This window comes from Acomys minous (assembly GCF_964271855.1).
Source record: "Acomys minous genome assembly, chromosome: 5".
NCBI classification, from domain to species: domain Eukaryota; kingdom Metazoa; phylum Chordata; class Mammalia; order Rodentia; family Muridae; genus Acomys; species Acomys minous.
Window position 1 is genome coordinate 82,749,174 of NC_140494.1, and position 24,566 is coordinate 82,773,739.

Consider the following 24,566-nt stretch of genomic DNA (forward strand, 5'->3'; position numbering starts at 1 on the left):
ATGAATAACGACCTAAAAGGTATCAGTTTTTACAACACCCACGGAAGCACGTGCTGTCAGCAGTTCCATTTCACATGCATGGCATCTGAGGCCAGAGACTTTAGCCTAAAACCCGCTTGCTGCAAAGTAGTTCTTGGGAGTTAAGTCCTATGTCTGGCTGTCATTGATGCCTCTTTTATGACAGCGTTATTCATTGATTCTTAAGAATCAAAGCGGTGACTAAATTTTTGCTGTGGTGAGCCTTTCCTTCTAGTTGGTGTCGGGGCTTCTGATGCATTTGTTTATTGTGTATCACATAATAGCAGCCAAAAAGAAATTGTGCTAAAAAAGAATAGTGCTGAGAGGAAGTGTGGAGCTTAAGTATCACTTAGATTGGAACATCTTTTCTTTAAGGAAGTGCTTGAGCAGTGGTGTGGTAGCTCTGTGTCTTACAATCTGAAGAACAGAATCCTTGGCAGGTCAAGGCAGTAGAGTACTCTGTTGGCACTTACTTAGCGGCAACAGACTGGGAATGAGCGGGGCAAGCTTTGGGTTGAAGTGGGTGTTAGGCTTATACCAGGGACCTGGTCGGGAAGGCTGCCTGTTATTCTCAGTGAGGCAGGAGTCAGTGTGGAGGGTTTAGTTTTGCTTTACCATTTAAGACAGCATCTCACCATCTTGCCCAAACTAGTTCTGAAATGCTATTCAAATGGCATTCTGCTCTATCAGCCTTCCTGATAGCTGAGGCTTCGCTGCTTGGTGGCAGTTGGAGGTGGACGGTTAGGTAGAAGGTGGCAGTATTGTTCTTTACCAGAGTTAAAACAGAGGAGACACACTTTTTATGTGTTTATCCTAAGACATGGTTTGAAATTTGGAATAGAGTAGTTATAAAAGACATGGCTCCTTACTTCTTAGGATTATACTCAGGAGATCTCTATGAAAATATCTATATGCTATACTGCCTTTCCCTTTTGTAGAAACTTTGGGGAACTTTAGATATATATCGTGAGCTTGATGTGACTATATTGGACCATAGATTCTCAGTCTTTTTTTTTTTTTTTGCTGAATTTTTATGTTGATTTTTTAAAAATTGCTTGAGGGAGTTTTATTTGAAGTCTTGAGACAGCATTTCGTATATCCCAGGCTGGCCTCAAAATCAACATGTACCTGAGGATGACCTTGATCTTATTATCCTCTGCTTTTATCTATACCGGAATTACCGATATGTACCACACCTGGGATTTGCATCTGTTTGTAGCAAAAAACCTGAAGGTTTTAAATTTAATATAAAGTTTTTGTTAGGCTTTTGCTCAGAAGCCACATTGTAAAAAAAAAAATAATGTATTTGCTCTACCACTTTATTTTAAGTCACTAAAAGAACCATATTTTTCACATGGCAATCATATAGAACCTAGCTAACTCTCCTCAACATGCATCATCTACATGTTACTTAAATATATGGAAAGAGGTGCATATGTTCTGTACAGATACTACCCCCATTTTGAGTGTGAACATGGATATCTGTAGATTTACAGAGTTTGAGGGATCAATTTCCTATAAATAACTGTTGGCCCTAGTATTTACCCACTTCAGGTATTTCTAGGCCCTTCCTAGGCAGTAGTATGAAAGTCATAAGTGCATGAGTTTACACTAAGCTTTTGGATTCAGAGCACAAGCAACAACAAATAATTATGGATTCAAGATACAAAGCATCATAATGAAGAATGTTCTGAGGAAAGGCTATGTAAGGGTTTGCATCTAAAGATCTAGTATGTTAAACCTCTTGGCTGCCTCCTCGCCTTTCCAGAAAACAATGTCACACAGAAATCCTCAGGAAATAAGTACATTTCAGCTTCAGAGACTTAGACATTTTAAATAAAGCAAGTAGGAAGAAGGTTTGTTAGGCCTGCTGAAGAATTGCATGTGTATTTATTTTGCTACAACTGAGCAATTCCAGCTCTTTGTAGTACTGCACTTATTCTATTTTTTCAGGAATTACAAGAGGTTTCCTTAACCATGCCAAAATTTGATTTCTCTTGCCGTTTTTAAGGGAGTCTATACTTCCCTTAACTTTTTCCAATGCTAGAGTTGGGACCCAGGGCTGTGGGCGCACCAGTTAAGTACTGTAACCTCAGGTGACAACCCAGCCCAAAGCTTCACTTATATTCTCATGGTTGTTTGCTTTAATATCTTAGATCTTAGGTTTTGCCTACCCCGCCACAAAAAAAAATCTTTCAGTTTAAGCTATGTGATGTGTTTAGTTGCACATTGCCAACTGTCTTGAGTTCAGAATGAAGGCCAATAATCAGTTAGCTTCTAAAATAAATATTCAAATCTATTTTCATAGACAAATTCTGATCATGGGTAACAACAATCTCCACTAAAATGATCATTTTGTAATAGATGATGGGAAGAAATTGACAAACTTAAGCTTTTTTTGTGAGTTATCTGGTCTCTCTCCCAGATCTCTGCAAGAAGGCCATTCACCTACAGAGGAAGAGATAGAGAAACAGTCAACTAGCTGTAAGGAAAAGCAAGCAACAAGTGCTCACAGTTGATCTTCACATCCTCCAGCTAATGGAACATTTGGGCTAGTGTGTGATAGGCAGATGCTTTAACACAGCTCTGAGGATCCTCTTTTGTCAGGAGTCCCTTTATGCCTCTTCTCCACCAGTTCTTGAGTGTATGTAGCTGGGAAGACAGTTGTATCTCCCTGAACGAAGGCTCTGACTATTTAGTTAGCCTCTGTCAAAAGTTTACCTAAGCTCATTAGTGAAAGAATAAGTCACTTACTAATTCTTGCCTAATATTAGAAAGATGTATATCCCAGAGGCTTGATCTAATGGAAGAAAACACTTTCTCAGCTTTGAGAAGAGCTGAGCCATTTGTTTAATTAGGAGACTTGGGAGTGCAGCACTGCTTCTCCCTTGTGCCCCATTCCTCCCTCCCTCGCATCAGTTAGGGCCAGCAGAGCTAATGAATTCTCAGAAGTACTTAAGCGGCCCAGGGCTCTTGCATCTCATTGCCCTTCCCTGCCAATTCTCAAAACAATACCTTACATGTTTGCTCTGAGGGGAGCTTCTAATTGAAGACTAATACAGTGCTGCGGTTTTATTTTTATTCTCATTTCTGAGATCTTTCAATCATGACTCATCTGTCTTGTGCAACATTAGTCCAACTGCTAGTTAAGTTGAACTTTTCTCTCTCCCTCTTGAGACTTCAGTATGAACAGAGACTTACACTTAGCTTTCTGGAAAGAAAGGCCAAAAAGCATTGCCTTATCCTTAACTGAGTACAGGCTAATGGTAAAGATATAAAGATATAAACAAGCATCCAGGAGACCCAAGGAGAAGGGATGTTGAACTTGGGGCTTTCAGACCTATGGAGAAGTGATGCAAATGTCATGTGTAGAATGCTTATTAAAAGTTCAGAGAAATAGCTGGGAAATAATGCCTCACCTTTGACCATGTCCCCTGGAGGGGGAGACCTGGTGGCACTCAGAGGGAGGACAGCAGGTTACCAAGAAGAGACTTGATACCCTATGAACATATACAGGGGGAGGTAATCCCCCTCAGTCACAGTCATAGGGGAGGGGAGTAGGGGGAAAATGGGAGGGAGGGAAGAATGGGAGGATACAAGGGATGGGATAACCATTGAGATGTAACAAGAATAAATTAATAAAGGAGAAAAATGGGGGGGAAAAAAGCATTTCCTAGTGTGTATGAGGGTTTACTCACCAGTACTGGAAAAAAAAGCCAACCAGTAACAGAAACATAATTGACTAAGAATGTCAATCCTGAATGAAGAGATACAGGAAAGTTTTTAAAAATCACACTATTGAGGTAAATAAAGAGTGGAGGGTTATACTGTAGAGCTAGAGAGAGGCGGGATAGCTTGCACACCGTATCAGTGTGCTAGTGATAGTGCAGGCTCTGGTTACTTAACATTGTGCTGGAGAGCTACAGATGATCACAGTCTACACCGCTCTTCAGATGTATGCTTCTGCCAGTTTGCTTACACCCCATCAGAGCCATCCAATCACAGGACTGACTGTAAGATGTACCACTGTTCAGTTTCCTGGAAGTAGCACAGAAGCAGAGAAGGGTGCCCCCCTCTGTGCCTTTAACAAGGTCTCTTGTGGCCCTGGCTGATGTCAAACTGGAGCTGAGGAGGACAGGATGTTACTGAATTTCTGGTCCTTCTTCTGCCTTTACCTCCAAGTGCTAGAGTAATAGAGTCACTATGCCCAGTCACAGTGCTGGGGCTCTAACTCAAAGCATCAAGAATGCAGTAATCACTCTAGCTACCCATGTGGTAGCTGTTCTTGTTGAAGTCTGCCACAAACCATTGTGTTTGCATTATGAAAGTGCAAGAGAGAGTGAATAGTGTGAGATGCCTTTGGCATATAAGAAACTGCACATATTTAAAGTGTATAATTTGATAACTTTTAAGAACTCTAGCCATAAAACCATCACCATCATCAGGATAGTCTCCAAAAAGTTTTGTAATTTTCCTATTATCCTTTTTCACTGTTCTCCAGCCAACTAGTAATTTGCTGAGTACAGGCAGGTAATACTTTTTTGGTGGCATATGTTAGAGAAACCTCAAACGATGTTTTCCTGTGAGGAGTCAAAGGCCAACCTCAACAAATAATTTTCTTTCCTATCATTTTTACCCCACCACACATACACACATACACACATACACACACACAATAGACAGGCATGATTCTGTGGTGTAGCTCACAGGTAAGATAAGCAGATCTTCACAAACACTTAGCTGGAGTCCAACATTTGGAGGCTGCCACATAGATCATTCTAGTAATGGGATGGGAACAGTTTACAGAGGAAGGAACTTGGGGTGTGACTCCAAGCAGATAAATAGAGTTGTTTAAGAGACCACCTCCCCCTTTTATAAGATTTAAATCCTTTGTAAAGCCACTGAGACCCTAACTTTAACCAGTTCATGCCTACAGGGCTTCAAAAGAGGATATTTAATGAATATTCTTGATTATTCTTTACATCTGGGACAGAATACATTTACAGGCTTTAAGTATTGGCTGAGTGCATACTTCTAAAACAGAAAAACAGACTCAACTACATCTTTGGAAGTTCTTTGTCTCACAATGTTCTATGTGGGCTTTTTCTTTTTTTTTTTAATTTTTACTCTACAGGTCCCCCAACATACACACACATCTTCCAGTTTTGTATTATGGAATTACTGAGTGTGAAAATGAGTGAGTCTCAAAATATCTGTTTCTTGTGCCTTTTCTTGGGCTCTTTTCTGTTTTCTGTTTGTATTGTCCTACTCTACTATTTTTATATTATCATTACATCATTATCCCTTAGAAGCCTGTTTATGTTCTAATGTGAGACAGAAAGTGGGTGGAACCAGGTGGAAATAAAGGTTCCCTGATTTGCCAATAAGCCCACCTAGCCAATGCTGAGCAATAAACAAAGAATAGAGTGGGACATCCTGGTCCATTGAAGAGAGGAGAAAGAACAGGAAAGAACGAAGGACAATGAAGATAAGACTAGGAAACTTCAGGAGGAATGAGCTGGGCCAGTGTTGTGTTCTAGGCTAATTAATATCCTAGGCTCTCTTTGTGGTTATTTGGGTACATACCTGATTAAAGAGTAACCACTGATTATCTTAAAATAATAAATCAATATTAAATACTAATAATATTTCAACACAGTTTTTATGTATTTTTGGATTTTGTTTGAAAGTATGTTATAAATGATCCACATGACCATCTTATTAGATGCTGAAAAGCCTCTGAGAAAATCCAACAAACTTCATGTTAAAAGTCTTGGATATATCAGGGATACCAGATACACTCCTAAATACAATAAAGGCAATACTCAGCAAGCCAATAGCCAACATCAAATTAAGTGAAGAGAAACTTAAAGCAATTCCACTAAAATTAGGGGCAAAACAAGGCTGTTTAATATATATATATATATATATATATATATATATATATATATATATATATGAGAGAGAGAGAGAGAGAGGGAGGGAGGGAGGGAGGGAAAGGGAGAGAGAGAGAATGCAAGGGCATACAAATGAAAAAGGATGAAATAAAAGTATGGCTATGCATAGATGATATGATAGTATGTATACGTGACCCCCACCCCCAAATTCTGCCAGGGAACTCTTAGAACTGATGAACACCTTCATCAAAGTGACTGGATACAAAACTGACAACAACAAAAATCAGTAGCCCTTCTTTATACAAGTGATAAATGTGCTAAGAAAGAATTTAGAGAAACAACACCCTTCATATTAGCCACACACACACAAAAAAAAGTATCTTCATATAACTAAGTCAGCAAATGAAAGACCTGTATGACGAGAACTTAAAGTCTTTGAAGAAAAAAATTGAAGATATCAGAAAGTACAAAGATCTCCCATGCTCGTGTGTCAGTAGAATTAACATAGTAAAAATGACCATCTTACTGAAAGCAATTTATGGTATCAATAAAATTGCATTGTATTGTCATAAAAACAGACAGGTTGGTCAATGGAATCTAATCAAAGACCCAGAAATAAACCCACACACCTATGGACACTTCAGTTTTGACAAAGAAGGAAAAACCGTATAATGAAAAAAAAAGAAAGAAAGAAAGAAAGAAAGAAAGAAAGCATTTTCAACAAATGGTGCTGATGTAACTGGATGTTTGCATGTAGAAGAATGCAAATAGCTCCATATTTATCACCCTGCACAAGACTTAAGTGCAAGTGGATCAAAAAGTTCAACATAAAACAAGGTGCACTAAATCTACTTAGAAGAGAAAGTGGAAAATACCCTTGAATGTATTAGTACAGGAGACAAGGTCCTGAACAGAACACCAATAACTCAAGCACTAAGATCAAAAATGAATAAAGGAGACCTCATGAAAATGAAAAGCTTCTACAAGGCAAAAGACATTATCAATAGGGCAAAACAGCAGCCTACAGAAGGGGAAAATATCTTCACCAAACTTAAATCTAACAGAAAGCTAATATCCAAAATATATACAGAACACAAGAAATAGTTCTCCCTCACGACCCAGCTATACCACTTCTGGGCATATAATATACCAAAAAGATGTTCCACCATACCAAAAGGACAGTTGCTCACCTATGTTCATAACAGCTTTATTGGTAATATCCAGAAACTGAAAACAACCTAGATGTCCCTCAACTGAAGAATGAATAAAAAAAAAGGTGATACTTACAGAATGGAATACTATTCAACTAAAAACAAAGATATGCAGTTTTCAGGCAAATGAATGGAACTAGAAAACATCATCCTCAGTGAGGTAACCCAGACTCAGAAACACACTCATGGTATGTACATATTTATAAGTGGATATTAGCTCTAAAGTAGAGACTAACCACGCTACAATCCACAGACAAACATAAGCTAAGTAGCAAGGATGGCCCATGGGAGGATGCTTGAACATCATTCAGAAGGGGAGAAACTAGGCATCTGAGTAGATGGAAGGAGGGATCTGGGTAGGAGAGGGATGTGTGGAGGGGAACGTGAGTGGGTATCAGGTACAGGGAAGGTAAGGGGCAGGGGAAAGACTGGGGCAGAGAATGGAAATTGGCGGTGATGGGGTGGTTCTTCTTCCTTCCTGAGGTCACTGATCACACTGGTCCTCAGGAACAAGAGAACAAAAGTGACACACAGGATTTAGTGGCTGGTGATCTTGAGTGGAAATGACCTTCCAGGACCACCTTCAGGGAGGCAGGTCAGTTTTATTTGGTGTAAATGAGGGTTATATAGTACTTTGAGCAGTGGATAGGGCTATCTAGGGTGGATAAAAATCACTGCCTGATGGGCAAAGGTACTGAGATGCCTTGTTAACATGGAGAGGCGTTCTAGGATTCCACGTGCTTGTGGGGTGGGTTCTCGTCAGGAGAAAGATAATTGGATCTGTAATTTCCCTAAGGACTGTGGACTACTTGACATTTCTCAGGTAGATGGTTTGGGGGTCCAGGTCCTGGCTAAGAGAAGAGGAAGCCTAGGCAACAAAGAAGTCCTCTATTTTGCCCTAAGCTCAGTGATTTCTGGTAATGGCAAACTGCAACCATAGCACCAGGGTTTCCTAACATCTCTCCGTTTTATTTTATAATGGAGAGGCGTCATTGTGGTCTGCACCCTCTATGATAGGGACAGCTTGGTAATGAACCCAATTGGCAGTGATTTTTACAATGCTACTATCTGCAATTTTTTTAATTGATGAGGCAGGGGGCAAGTATCAAAATACAGCATAATCAGAGCATTAATAAGGGGTAGGGGCCAGGAAAATAAGGAAAATAAGGGATTGTTGAACCAAATTAATTGTTTAGTGGGTTGAAATCTCGAGAGCAAGTTTGTATGGAGTTTTTTTACGGTGTTAGCATTGGTCTCAAACAGCATTTGATTCATTTACATACACACAATATTCTTTTCCCAATATAATTTATGTCCCCTCACATTATGCTCAGGTGTTTCTTAGATAATGTAGCTGGGCACACTTTTTAGGAGTGGAGGATCTGCCATTAGACCTACCTTTTGACAATGGATAGGAGGAGAAATGAATACTATGTTCACAAAAATACCTGACACTTACCAAGCATCTATGTATTAGATCCATAATGCTGATTCTTTAATCAATCCAATAATTATTGCTAAGAGACGGGAATAAATGATAAAGTTACAAGTAAAACATTTGAGTTTTCCCAAGTCTATTCCCACTTTTCTCCAAGTGAGTGGTTCAGCATTCCTTAAGCCAACTCAGGGTAAGTTTCAGTTCTGTGGCTAAGTTCCAGAGCATTTTCCTATGAAGTTAAAGATATATATTAAAAAAATGCATTGTCCTATCACCTCATTGGTATAGGATAATTCTTATATGGTACTACTTTTTAAAAACCTTTTATTGGTTATTTGTGAATTTCACACATTATGAACCCCATCCAACTTATCTCTCCTATCTTGTACTACCCTCCACCCTTGCAACTTGCCCCAAAAAAGAGAAAAAAGATCTTGTTGTAGAAGCTGTAGTGTGTCACACTGCATTCTGCAATATGATGTTTTGTCTGCACTTCCTGTGCTTACAAATGTGCATTGAAATGACTCATTGGTCTGGTGTGAGGCCTCTGGCTTCTTTTACTCTTATCAATACTGGAATCTCTCTGTGACTCTTCTCTGATATCTTGTTATTGCCCTGAGTCATGGAGATCCTATAGTTTTTTATCTGTAGGACTGGCCCCCTCAAACACTCCAACAGTTCATCAATGAGGTAGATGTCAGGATGGGCCAATTCAAAGCCCTGGATCTAGGCCTGAGAGGTATATGAGCTGGTCAGAACATGGGGCTGCCTCACCTGCAACCTGCATGTCCAAGGTCAACTCTGCTATGCTACCCAGGCCAGGTGCAGTGCCTGCTCTCCTAAGTGCTGCAATAAATGAGGGTCAGTACAAGCTCTTCTGCTCTCATGACCCCAGGGTCAACACTCCCTCCTGCCATAGATGGCAAGGGCCAAAGGGAGGAGAGAACATCTCTCCCTTGCCCATGCTACAACAAAGCAGACAAGTTGTGGGGCCAGCTCTCCCATCTTCAGGGCTGGCTCACCTGCACCCTGCCATTAAGGTCAGCTCTACTGTGCTGCCTAAGTGAGGTATAGGGCTGGCTCTCTTGATTTTGTGACTACATAGGGGCCAGCTCTCCCATCCACCACAGAGGATAAGAATAAAGGAGAGAAGGGAACTCTGTCTCACCAATACCACCACACAGCAGACAAGAGACAGAGACAGATCTCTCATGCTCATGCTGTTGGGGCCAGCTCACGCACAGCCCCCACACCCAGAGTCAGCTTTACTACACTGCCCAGGTTAGGTACACTGCCTACTCTCCCAAAAGCTGCAGTGGGTGAAGGGCAGGGAGTACTCTTTCACTCTGTTGTTGCCAGGGCCAGTGCTCCTGCCTGCCACCACACAGAACACAAGTGGCAGGGCAAGCTCTCCCATGCTTATTCCCTCAGGCTGGCTCACCCACAACTCTCACAATATGCAGACTCTCTCCCAAGTACTGCAGCTGGCTAGGAACGGAGTCAGCTGTCCTCCTCTCATGCTTCCAGGGCCAGCTCTCCCATGTTGCCCAGGTGAAGGGTGCTGCCAGTTCTGCACAGCCTTCTAACAACAACATGTCCCAGACCAGGGACATCCACCTAACCTTTGGTAGTAACAGACTTCTGCAGCTTCAGGGCCAGGGACCCAGATGTGGCACTGTGGCAGCAGAATATGCCAGGACCTTACCATGGTCCTGGGTGGCATCACCCCCTACCCACATCAGGTTATTCCTCACTGTCCTCAGGTCTCCAGTTCTGCCTCTCTTCATTGTGTCCACATCCTTCTGTTTCTATTTTTCTTCCATTTCTCCACCACTTACCTTCTCTTCTTAGTGGTTCCCAGGGTCTCTGACTATCTGGAGTTGTCTCAGCAGTGGTTTCAGGAGTACTAAGCCCTACTCATGCATTATGGCGCTAGGCAGGAGTAATTTTTGGCATTGTCTGCTCCCCCAGGTGTGGCACCAAAATGGTGGTCATATCAGGCTACCTCATATGGGACTGCTTTTAAGTTATGTTTCAAAAAATATTTTATTTGGTAATTTCATACATTTATAAATTATATCTTGATCAGACCACTCTCATCTCCTCTCTCTCACTTCTGCCACCAAATCCCCACACACACACACACATGTCTCCCATATACATTCAGGTCTCTTTTTTAAAATAATCCGTTGACTTCACTTAGTGCTGAACACATGGCTATTGGTGTGGAACCATCTAAGCCTGGGAAACCATCAATGCCCAAACCACCAAGGAAATATTAAAACTCTCCACACCACTACTTGCCATAAACTGCCAATAGCCCTTCAGTTTGGAGTGGGACCTCAAACGTCTCACCCCCGTTCACACTGAAATGTTGACTGGCTTGATCTTGTGTAGGTAACCATAGTTGTTGTAAGTTCATAAGTGCAGTGCAAATTCTTCTTAAAGCTTGTGAAAAGGAGCCACATATTAATATTTAAGAAAGCTTGGCTAGGCAAGTACGATATAAAGCCAACTACTTTTATATTTTATTTAATGCTGTGAAGCTTAGGCAGATTTTGAATTCCTGGTTTTTCTGCCTCCACCTTCTGACTGGCAGGCAGTTTGTGCTTTAATTTCATATCTTTTAGAATATGCTGATATATTGTATATTTATATATATCATATATATCGTATATCTTTATTTGTGCACACAAATGTATATGAGAGAGAAATAGAAGATGCTGTACTGATTATACCAATGAACTACATACCTAGCCCCAGAATTTTGTCTTAAAACAAAATTACAGTGGGTTTCTCAGCATAGATCTATATCAACTACCATTTACTTTTTTATTTTGAGGTACAGGAGATCAAATTCAGGGACACTTGCACAGTAAACAAAAGCCCTATACCATCATCACTACTAACAATAATCAAAGCAAAGCTCAGTAAATACATTTCATGGGGAAAAAGAAAGGGTCATTTTGAGACATTTCTAGTATAATTGTATTCCAAAGACCAAAGAAAAGCATTGTCCAGCAAGCATTGTGATGGAGTCCATGACTTAGAGAAAGTGAGCTAATGATGAGTTGTATGTTGTATCTCTTTTTACTTGTGTTTTCTATCTTGACCCCCTCCCCATTCTTATAAGTATATATCCTTGAATTTGTGTGCATAAGGAGTCTAGTAACTCGCTATTCATGATTTGCTTTTCTTGTTTCATGTTTATCTTTTGTCATGGAATACTTTATTCTTGTACTGCATAAGTAGTATTTCTTTTCCGTGTTTTAGGAATACAGAAGACTGTAACTTGTGCCAGAATACACTAGTCGTCAGCACTCTAGATTTATGTATCCAATCTTCTATTATCTCAGTGAGACCTGTCTCCTATACTGTAAAAAAGTCTTCGGAGAGCCTGCTTCAAATCCCTGTTCCTCAGGCTGTAGATGAAGGGGTTTAACATGGGAGCAACCACAGTATACATCACTGAGGTGACTGAACCCTCCCTGGAGGTATAGGACGTTTGAGAAGTGAGGTAGACCCCAAGGCCTGCGCCATAGAACAATGAGACCACTGAAAGATGAGACCCACAAGTAGAAAAGGCTTTATACTTCCCCCTAGCAGATGCAATGCCAACTATGGAGTTGATGATCTTAGAATAGGAGAAAAGAATCCCAGACAGAGGAATAATACCTAGCAAGCCAGTTACACAGTAGAGCAGGACATCGTTGGCATGGGTGTCTGAACAGGCAAGCTTGAGGATCTGAGCAAGTTCACAGAAGTAGTGGGGGATTTCTGTTTTCTCACAGAAAGACACCCTCAAAAACATCAAAGTTTGCAGCAATGAATAGGCCAAGCAGATTATCCATGACAGTAGGAGTAGACTGACACAAAGGTGAGGATTCATGATAATCATGTAGTGCAAGGGGTGGCATATGGCCACGAACCGGTCATAGGCCATGATGGTAAGTAGCAAACTATCCAACCCAGAAAAAAACATGAAAAAATACATCTGGGTGAGGCAGCCTTCATAGGTGATGGATTTATTCTGTGCTTGAATGTTCACTAACATCTTTGGGACTGTGGTGGATATGAAACAAATGTCTGTGAAAGATAGGTTAGAGAGGAAAAAATACATTGGTGTCTGGAGGTGGGAGTCAGAGCTGATGGTCAGGATGATTAGTATATTTCCTATGATGCAGACCAAGTAAATGAACAGGAACAGTCCAAATAGAAGTGGCTGGATATCATTTTCTCTTGAAAGTCCCAGAAGGATGAATTTTGAAGCAGCTGTTAAGTTTTCAGGCTCCATATAATTTACAGTCTTTTCCTGGAATGAAGCAAGCATAGTGACAATGAGAATGCATAGCACATTTTTAAATCATCCATGGAGCATTATATTTTATCCCAGTTTTTATTCGCTTTGCTGCCCAGACTGCAGGTCCTACCACTACCTAGCCACAATGCGTTGCCCATTGCATCTTTCCTGGTTGATAGTAATCGAGATATTTTATATTATTTCAGAGAAGGAACCTGTTTTCATAGAGACCTCCCCTCTGCCTTGTAGTAATTGCCTCCTACAGCCTCAGGAAAATGTGGAGATAGACAATTATGGGTTGCAGAATTTTAAGATATTTTATTTATTACCCTTATGCTTTTGCCAGACTATGCTGTTTCATTTGCTACATATAAGTATATTTTGAAAATATATGAATAAGGATGGAGGATCCAAGATGGTGGCACCAATCACTGACTCTGTCTGATTGGTGGTAGTGATCTGAGGGAATGGTCTGGGAGCTATAGAGCACGAGAGATGGAGGACCCTGGGCCAGAGGGGTCCACACTGTGTGGAGCACAGATGGGTCTGGCCTCAGGCCATATGCTGGTCCACGGAGTAGTCCCTGGGTCCCCAAAGGCATGTGCCCAGCCCCCAGAATCTGGATGCATGCCTACCTACAAGCTGCATCTGCACTCTCTGTCTGGCCCTGTGTGTCTCTGACTGAACTGTGGGCTGCAAGGCAACAGTGTCTGGGTCTTTTAGCCAAGGGGAGACCTCAGGGAATAAAGCATGGATAGATCTGACCTTGGATCACTGGCCAATTCACAGGAGGCTCACAGACCCAGGTGGGCAAGGGCACAGGGATGGTCTGCAAAGTCCAGGCACATGCCAGCCAGCACACAGCACCTGTACTCTGTCTCAGACTGAACTCTGGCCTGCAGAGCATGAGAATCTGGATCTCTTCTTGCCCAGAGGAGACACCAGGGTGTGGAGCATGGGTGGATCTGATCTTGGATTGCCTGGCCAAATCACTGAGAGTTCACAGATCCAGTAGGTGCAGGCTCAGGAAAGATTACCAAACCTTAGCCACACACCGGCAGGCACATAGCACTCTTGCTCTGTCTTGGACCAATTTAAAGAAAGAGATACATATGTACATACAAGAGGCCTACAGAACACCAAATAGAGTAGACTAGAAAAGAAAGTGCTCCCACCACATAATAATCAAAACACAAAATGTACAGAACAAAGAAAGCATATTACAAGCAACAAAAGGAAAAGGCCAAGTAACATACAATGGCAAACCTATCAGAATCACACCTGACTTCTCAGCAGAGACCGTAAAAGCCAGACACATCCACAGCAGATGTCTTGCCAACCCTAAGAGATCACAGATGTCAGTCCAGACTACTATACCCAGGTGGAGAAACCACATATTCCGTGACAAAAACAAACTTAAACAGTACCTATCCACAAATCCAGCCCTACAGACGATAGTAGAAGGAAAACTCCAACCCAAAGAGGCTAACCACACTCAGGAAAACACAGTGAATTGATAACTTTATGTTAGTAAAACAAAATCCAGACAAACACATAAAAACATTACCATAATCAACATCAAATTCAAAGGACCTAACAGTCACTGGTGATTAATCTTTCTCAGCATCAGTGGTCTCAACTCTCCAATAAAAAGACACTGACTAACAGAATGAATGCATAAACAAGACCCAACATACTGCTGCATTCAAAAAACACATATCAGCCACAAAGAGAGAAAATACCTCAGGATAATAGGCAGAAAAAATGGTTTTCCAAGCAAATGGACACAAGCAAGCTGGAGAAGCCATTCTGATATCTAATAAAACAGGCTTTCAACCAAAATTAATCAAAAGAAATGAGGAAGGACATTTCATTCACATCAAAGGAAAACTTAACCAAGATAACGTCACAATTCTGAACATCTATGCCCTAAATACAATGGCACCAACATTTGTAAAAGAAACATTAATAAAGCTGAAGCCACACATCAGTCCCTACACATTAATAATGGGAGACTTCAATGATCCCCTTTCACCAAAGGATAGCTCAAAGAAACAGAAGCTAAGCCTAGAAGTAGAAACACTAACAGGTGTCATGAATCAGATAAACATAATAGGCATCTACAGAACTTTTTACCCAAACACAAAAGATTGTCTTAGCACTTCATGGAACTTTCTCCAAAATTGACCATGTAGTAGGTCAACAGATACAAGAAGATTAAAATAATACATTGTATCCTATCAGACCACCATGGACTAAAATTGGACCTCAACAACACAGAAATAACCAAAACCCTACACACACATAGACTGAACAACTCTCTATTTACTGACAACTGGCTCAGGCAACAAATAAAAAAGAGAATTAGTGACATCCTAAAATTCAATGACAATGAAGGTAGAACATACCTAAATTTATGGGACACATTGAAAGCAGTTCCACAAGGAAAGTTCATAGCACTAAGTGCCTTCATAAAGAGGTTGAAAACATCTCATACAGGAAACTTAATGACACATCTGAAAACTATAGAAAAAAGAAACAGAAACACCTTAGAGGAGTATACACCTAGAAATAATCAAACTCAGGACTGGAATCAATAAAATCGAAACAGAACAATTCAAGAACAATTCAAAGAATCAATGAAACCAAGAACTGGTTCTTTGAGAAAATCAACAAGATAGACAAACCTTTAGTCAAACTAACGACATGGCATACAGACACTATTGAAATCAACAAAATCAGAAATGAAAAGGAAGACATAACAATAGACACTGAAGAAATTTTAAAAACTCATTTTCTTACTTCAAAAGCATATATGCCACAAAATTCAAAAATCTCAGTGAAATGGACAATTTTCTTCATAGATTCCAATTGCCAAAGTTGAATCAAGATCAAGTAAACAAATTAAATAGTTCCATTCTCCTGTGGAAATAGAGGCAGTCATCAAAAGTCTCCCAAACACAAAAGGTCCAGGGCCAAATGGTTTCAGTGCAGAATTCTACCAGACCTTTAAGGAATAGCTAATACCAATAATCTTCAAATACTCCACAAAATAGAAATGGAAGGAACATTAACAAACTCATTGTATGAAGCCACAGTAGTCATCTAGATTCTTAAATCTCACAAAGACCCAACAGAGAAAGAGAATTTCAGACCAATTTCCCTTATGAATGTTGAGGTAAAATACTCAATAAAATACTCACAAACGGAATCCAAGAACACATAAAAAATATCATTCACCATGACCAAGTAGGTTTCATCCTACCTACAGGGAAGGCTCAATATATGGAAATTCATCAATGTAATCTGTCATATAAACAAACTGTAATAAAAAAACAATATAATGATCTCCTTAGATTCCAAAAAAGCATTTGACAAAATCCAACATCTGTTCATGTTTAAAGTCTTGGAGAGATCAGGGATACAAGGCACATACCTAAGCATAATAAAGGCTACATACAGCAAGCTGATAGCCAATAGCAAACTAAATGGGGAGAAATTCAAAGAAATTCCACTAAAAGCAGGGACTCTTGCTATGAGCACATAACATACACTTAAAATAAGAAAAAGATAAAATTTCTTCTTTGAACTCATCATGAGCATATAGATAAAACTACTGCTTTAAACTTATAATAAGCAAAGTATCTAGTTAGATATTATGATCAATATTCCTGCTGTAGTTCCCTTTTATGTAACAGTTGTATCTATTTTTGAATGAGGTAATTTTTCCATACACAGAGAACCTTTGTATTAGATCATATAAAAACCCAAGACAAAATTAAATGATTGTTGAAGTTTCATACAGAAATATATCTGTCTGTCTGTTTATTATGGCTGATTGTCTGTATATATTGCATATGTATATATAATATATATATTCACATATATATGGATGAATGGTGTTTGGGGGAGCTCCCTTGTTTTGTCTTTTGATTGAATGTGTGCATGTGTGCTTGCTTTGTCTGCCAAATGTGTGCTTCTAAGTTTAGTAAGTGATAAAACTAAGAGGGCGTGTTTTATTAGCCCTCTTAATTAGGCCTTTAGCTTCCATAAAGCTGTTCTTCACTGCTAAGCCATCAAGTCAAAAGGAGCTTTTACAGCTCCACATCACTCACCACTAAGCTTAGCTGATTATGACCTCCTGTTGTTAAGTAACGAAGGTTCTCACCTAGAGAGATGTTGTGGCAGCAGAGAAGACAGAAGGCCAGAATAGTTACCTCTGTTTTCCTTAAAAGCTAAGGTATATTATGTGCCAAGGAGCTCAAGTCTCTTCTCCACTTTTTCTTCTAACAGATTTGATGTGTCTGGTTTTATGTTGAAGTCTTTAATCAACTTGGACTTGAGTTTTGTGCAAGATGATAAATAAGGGTTTATTTGCATATCTTCACAAGTAGACATCCACTTAAACCAGCACTATTTGATGAAGATGCTATTTTTTTTCCATTGTATGGTCTTGGCTTCTTTGTCGAAGGTCAAGTGTCCTTAAATGTATGGGTTTATTTCTCAGTCTTCAATTCTACTCCATTGATCCACCTGTCTGTTTCTATGCAAGTAACATGCAGTTTTTATCACTGTTGCTCTATAGTACAGTTTCAGATCAGGGATAAATAGAGATACTTCCAGACCTTTTATTGTACATGATTATCTTAGCTATTCAAGTTTTTTGTTTGTTTGTTGTTCCATATGAAGTTGAGAATTGTTTTCTCAAGGTCAGTAAATAATTTTGTTGGCATTTTGATGGGAATTGTATTGAATCTGTAGATTGCTTTTGGTATGGTGTGTACTTTTACTATGTTAATCCTACTGATCCATGAGCATGGGAGATTTTTCCCACCATTGATATCATCTTCAATTTCTTTCTTCAGAGACTTGAAGTTTTTTTTCATACAAGTCTTTCAATTGTTTGGTTAGAGTTACACCAAGATACTTTATGTTTTTTGTGGCTATTGTGAAGGGTGTTGCTTCCTAACTTCCTAAACAGAATGCCAACAGCTCAGGCTCTAAGATTAACAATTAATAAATGTGACCTCATGAAACTGAAAAACTTCTGTAAAGCAAAAGACGATGTCAACAGAACAAAACAACAGCCTACAGACTAGGAAAAGATCTTCACCAACCCTACATCCAACAAATGGCTAATATCCAAAATATATAAAGAACGTAAGATATTAAACAACACCAAACCAAATAATCCAATTAAAAATGGGGTACAGAACCAAAGAGAGTATTCTCAACAGAGGAATATCAAATGGCTGAGAAACACTTAGATAAATATTCAGTATCCTTAATTACCAGGGAAATACAAATAAAAACATCTAGATTCCATCTTATATCCATCAGAATGGCTAAGATCAAAAACTGACGTGATAGCACATGCTAGGAAGGATTTGGAGAAAGGGAGACACTCTCCATTGCTGGTGAGAGTGCAGACTTAGACAACCACTTTGGAAATCAATCTGGTGCTTTCTCAGAAAATTGGAAATAGTGCTACTGCAAGACCCAGCTACACTCCTCCTGGGCATATATCTGAGAGATGCTCCACCATACAAAAAGGACATTTGTTCGCGTATGTTCATAGCAACTTTATTCATGATAGCCAAAATCTGGAAACAACCTAGATGTCTCTCAATCAAAGAATGGGTAAAGGAACTGTGGTACATTTACACAATGGAATATATTCTGCTTTTAAAAACAAGGAAATCTTGTAATTTGCAGGTAAATGGAAGGAACTATAAAGGATGATACTGAGTGAAGTAACCCAGACCCAGAAAGACAGGCATTGTATATACTCACTTATAAGTGGATATTAGTCCAGCATAGGTGCCCTCTGAGAGACGCCACCCAGTGAGGGATGGGGAAAGATGCTGAAACTCGCTGCTGGACTCTATTTGGAGTGCTGAGAGTGATATGGAAGAATGGTGGGATGGTACAACCAGAGGGTTCAGGAGCCCCACAAGGAGACCATCAAGTCTGGCAGATCTGGACCCAGAGGGGCCTGTACAAACTATTGCACCAACCAAGGACCACGCATGCAGTAAACATAGACCTGCTGTTCAGATATAGCAAATGAACGGCTCATTCTCCATGGTTGTAGAGAAAGTGGGGACTGCCTCTGACATAAACTCTGGTGTCCACATATAATCCCTTCCCCTTGGTGGGGAGGCCCAGGTGTCACACAGAGGAAGAGGAAGATGAAACCTGATAGGCTGTGCGTATGGTGGGACAGGAGGTCCCCTTCTGTCAGAGGTCCAGGGGTGGGAACAGGGCAGAAGAGGAAGAGAGAGTGGGAACAGGAAGATACAAGGGAGGGGATAACATTTGGCAGGTAATCTGAACAAATTATACTAAAATTTAAAAATTTTTAGAAATAAAATATTTTATAGAAAGTGCCACTATTGCTACATTAATGTTGTCAGTCATCTCACATGTAGCCTTCTAGCTCCAACATAATATGCCTTGATCCCAAAGATGAATTTAAGAGCTCCACCGTACAGTCACATTTTCCCTGCATGTTTATATTCTTTTGTAATCTTTCTTATATTGAAGCAACTGTGTGTTTTCTGTTTTATTTCACTGCAGACAATGTTGGGCTCAGAGTCTTTTGCTTTACAGATTCTATGGGCCACACATCAAAAATATTTCATTGGCTATCATGCACATGGCTTCATTTTGATCTTCAGCAATTTCACAAGATATACAAAATAAAACTAAAATAAAAAATTTAAATAAGTGCACTTTAGGCATGGTAACACATTTCTCTAGTTGCAGTGCTGAAGTAAATGAAGTAGAAGGATTTCAAATTTGTGGTAGCCTGGGATACACAGCTATATCAACAACAAAAATAAAGAATAAAAAGTCCTAAATATACACATACATAATTTCTTTATATATTTTTCTTATAGTTTCTCCCTTAAAATAACTATATATATTCTTCTTATATAATGTGTATTTCTTATAGTTTGTCCCATAAAATTACAGTAAAACTACCATAATATATACATGGTATTAATAGACTATATATCACCTAAAAGATATTTAATGTATACAGAAGAGAGTATGAAGTTCTGCACAAATACTTTCCTACTTCATAGAAGGAAATTTAGAGCCACAGATATAAAATTATCCTGAGGAGATTTCAATGTCTGCAGATATAGAATAATGCCTATAGAAAAGATTTTAATCTACAAATATGTTTGTGAATAGTTCTACACTTCAGCTAGTTCCTTTCTAGGTTCCAAGTTGGACTAGAGGCAATTTCTTATCTTATTCTCAAAACCCTTTAGTAAGGCTAGAATTGTAGCTCAGTGATAGTGAGTACTTAGCATATGCATCTACTTTGAATTCAATCCTCAGCTCCACAGAAACACAAAACCCAACATGAACAATTGTTTAGCCAAAAAAAGAGACACATTTATCGTTGATTTTTCAATTCAATGTAAAGATAATGATAGCTTAGTACATCTTTCAATTTACTGCATTTTAAAGGCCTTAATTTGTGTTTAGATACTAATTTATATCTCATGATGGAATCTTTCAGTTTCATTATAGCGGTCTTCAATATTAGCCATGTATTACATAAGAGTTTTTTTCTTTGAGTTAAAATGTTCTTTGAAATATTCATGGTTTTACTTTCTACCTCCATGAAGATAATTTCTCTGCACAGAGAATGTCTTTAGATATTAGATGGTGTGTATATTACCGCCTCTATCTTCTCCTTTTTTTTTCTTAACTCACAGTTACTGGAATTACCAGTGCACGCCAGGCTATACAACAGGACTATGAATAGAAACATAAGAGACAACTTTATATGCAACACACTTGTAAAGCTTCGCCTGGGAGGTGAAAGTGGGAGAATAGCAAGTTTGAGGCCAGCCTCGCTACATAGATGCTGGCTTAAAAATAAGAAAATACCTATGTCCATCCCACTTTCTGCAGCTTTGAATGATACAAAGATAGTCTTTGGCTTTTCTTCTGTGGTCTAGTCAAGATCCATGTGATCCACCTAAGCAATAAAATTCTTAATTGTGTTAGGAATAGCATTTATTCAAGCTGAAGCGATCATTTATCAGCTTTATCAAAATGTAAATTAAGACTGTTTTGAGATTCCATGTCTTCCCCAGTCAAAATGTCTATTAAGTAAACAAATATTCACAAGTAATGTGAGGAAAGCAAAACCTTTTTCACTGGTAGTATAATATTAAGTAACGATGGAAAACAGTGTGGAAGGTTCTCAGCTAAATGTAGAACTAAAATATATATTAGCCCCACTACTTTACATATACTTACAGGTCTCTACATTCCACCACAGAGGTCTTTGTACATCAGTGTACAGTGCTGCTATACTAATAATATCCAGTAAATAGAAACAGCCTCAGCATTAATCAACTGATGAAAGGATAATATATATATTTGTATAATGGAATTTTATCCACCATAAAATATCAAACATGGAATCTGAAAAAAATTAAGGGAGATATTCCATCATATATGGATCCTAGCCCTGTGTGTGTGTGTGTGTGTGTGTGTGTGTGTGTGTGTGTGTGTGTGTGTGAATGCATGCATATAAAGGCTCAGAAATTTGAAAGGAGTCCATGAGAGAAGAAATAAATATCTCTTAATGAAAAGGAGTGAAAAGAGTAATAGAATGCAGGCTGTATGAAAATAAAAGGGGAAATAGGAAATCCTCGAAGCAGAAGGGCTTAAGCAGGAGTGGAGATAATAAAATGGGGGGATAGAAAGGCAGATACTAGAAACAATTAAGGCAAGTGAGCAAAAATACCACAGAATAACTACTTGATAAACTGATTAAGAAAAAAATCCACCCAATACCTGAAGATTCTATGAATACCCTAAGCCATTCCTTAATTCAGTACTTACCCTACTAATGGGAAGATGTGATTTCAAGATAGAAACAAGGCTGTAGGGCATAGGGGAGCCTGGAGAGGCCTGCCCTGCTGTTTATTTGATTTGGGGCACTCTACCTCAGTATATCTTATCTTACTATCTATCAGGAAACAGCACATATGGAAGCTTTGGTGATGTTCTTACCTTTCCTTCATCACATTTTTTCACTCCTCACAGCTATTTCAGTTACCACCATGGAACTTTTGAAAACTGGACTTTCACTGTCATTCCTTAGTCTCAATAGATAGAGTTATATACCATGCACAGCAGATTCAGAAAAGGCCCTGGGTGAGCCTGATACCTGGGAAGAGCTATTATCTGGGGTAAAAGCTACAGAGTTGTTATTCAGAGAATTACTCACTTCACCTCTCATTACATAAATTACTGTTTTGATTGTGTGTTTCTATCATTTCCTTCTTGGGGGTGAGGGGAGTGATTTATTCTTTCTTGTTTCTCCCATGGGAGCAGAGTTTGAGCCACATAGAAGATTTGCCTTCTCCAGTGGCACAGTCCTGTTCAATTAGGCTTCTTGTTCTTAATGTAATTTTCTCCTTACATGGAACCTCTGGAGTACATGGTTTCCCTTGGGAACAGCTCGTCTATTCCATCTATAGAATCTTTGCAGTTCTAACATAAAAGAACACTTTTGGATCAAGCCTTGTTCTGTGTCCAAATCCTGAAGAGTTCTCTACGAACCTCAAGAGAAGAAATATACAATTTTGTTTATATTATTTTAAACACCCAAGAGGTATCTTTTAAATGCAGTGGAATCCTCAAAAAAACTCAGAATGAAGGATAGGCACTGAATGTTTCTAAGCAATAAAAATAAAAGTATTAGCCTTATTTGTTGTTGTAAAGTACCACAATAAAGGAATAAATATTATGTAACTTTCTTTCTGAGGCTTCATCCGTTAGCTAGCTGACACAATTGCTTTTTGGCTATGGTTCAGTGCCACATCGTGTGGCCAGAAATCAGAGAAATGAACTTGGAGAGCATGAGATACCTTTGAGGTATGCTCAAGCAGCTCACTTTTCCCAATCATGTCATCTAGGCCACAGTTCCTGAAAACTGGCAGGATTCTCCTTTATGTACATATCTGTGGATCAACTAATTGATAATGTCTTTAAAATCTTTATAATCTGGTGACCTCCACAATCCCCAACCTCTGGGTAGTATTGAATTAGAGCCCAAACTGTAAACACTTGTGCTTTGCACAATAAATGAGATCCAAACAACAACAATTCAAATGGTATAAATTTCTTAGTTCTACTTCTGAATGTAACGAAGAACAAGTGACCTGCTGTTCTTTGTAATATTATTTCACAAACGGACATCTTCTGTTGCCCTTTATAAGTACAGACTAAATTTTTGACTATTGATTTCATTCCAAAACTGATAGCCACAGAATGGGGAAAACATTTGTCTGCTATATATCTGACCCAGGATTAATATCCAGAATATATAATAAACTAAAAGTACAAAGAGTTAAAGAAAAACCAAATAACCCATTTGGAAAATAGTCCTGGAAGCCTGTGGTGGGTTGACTACAAATGGCACCAATTCGCTCATATAGTAAGTGGTCGGTCATTAGGGAGTGGTGCTACTTGACAAGACACAGGAGGCATGGCTTTGTTGGAAGAAATCGCTTCTGGAGGTGGGCTCTGGGATTTCACATGCTCAAGCCAAACTCTGTGTCCTTGTCTCCTTATGCCTGTGGATTTGGATGGGAAGCCCTCAAGCTACTTCTCTTGCGTCGCGTCCCCTGCATCCTGCCTTGCTTCCTACTGTGATGATAATGGCTAAACCTCTGACATTGGAAGTAACAGCCAACTAAATGCTTTCCGTTATAAGAGTTGCTGCGGCCACGGTGTCTCCTTACAGCAGCAGAGCACTGCCCCAGACAGACCTGGACAGATAGCTCTCAATAGAACAAAGGTTCCCAAGTTGGCTAAGATTATCTCAAAAATATTCATAATTCTGAGGAATTATGAAAATCCGAGTCAAAACAACTTGGATATTTTACCAGACCCCAGACAGAATGGCAGGAACCAATAAAACAACCAGCGACATTTGCTAGAGGGAGTGGGAGGACCATCGGTCCGCTATTGGTCAGATTGCAAACTGGTCCAACTTCTTATTGTAATCAGTGTGAGGAATTCTCAAAATGCTAGGAACTCATTTGCCGTTTGGCCTAGATCTACCACTTCTGGACATATGGGCAAAGGATTTGGCATCTCAGTCCACATATACCTGCTACGCAATGTTCGTTGCTGCTATTCATAATACCTAAGACATAGAATTAGCCTAAATGGCCTGCAATTGATTAATGATTGAAAATTATTGGTACACGTACACTATGAAATACTATTCAGCTGTAAAGAAAAATAAAACATGAGCATTGCATTGAAATTGGTAGGATAAGAAAAGGTCTTATGGAATAAAGTAGCCCAGGCCCAGGGAGACCATCATTGTATATTCTCTTTCACTGAGGGCTCCTAGCTCCAGATATTCAAATGTGAGTATATCTTCTGGACAAATTGCAGAAACATGGGAAGTAAATGTGACTTTTACCAGGCTAGGACTGTTGGATAGCAATAAAGAAGAAAATTGCAGGGTATAAATGACCTGATGAGGAAAATATGGGGCACTTTTTTTTAGGGGAGGTAATCAAGGTAAATGTCAAAGGTGAAAGGAGGAGGATAAAATAACAGAAAGGATATTTGAAAAAGTCACTAAAACCCACTAATTAACTAATTGAAACTCTAATATACATAATTTTCTGTATACATATACATAT

At 39.2% G+C, this 24,566-nt stretch overlaps 2 protein-coding genes across 2 annotated transcripts in view; one reads left to right on the forward strand and one right to left on the reverse strand.

Annotated features, from left to right (window-relative positions):
* Positions 1-24,566, forward strand: part of LOC311597496 (olfactory receptor 7D4-like) — a gene marked incomplete at both ends in the record, with an annotated part of 336,911 nt that overhangs the window by 63,118 nt on the left and 249,227 nt on the right. The window lies entirely within an intron of this gene.
* LOC311598219 (olfactory receptor 7D4-like) lies at positions 11,900-12,858 on the reverse strand (the record flags this gene model as incomplete). The annotated part of the gene is made up of 1 exon (XM_084783233.1): positions 11,900-12,858. One exon carries the CDS (start codon positions 12,856-12,858, stop codon positions 11,917-11,919), a length of 942 nt encoding a protein of 313 aa, XP_084639359.1. The 3' UTR covers positions 11,900-11,916.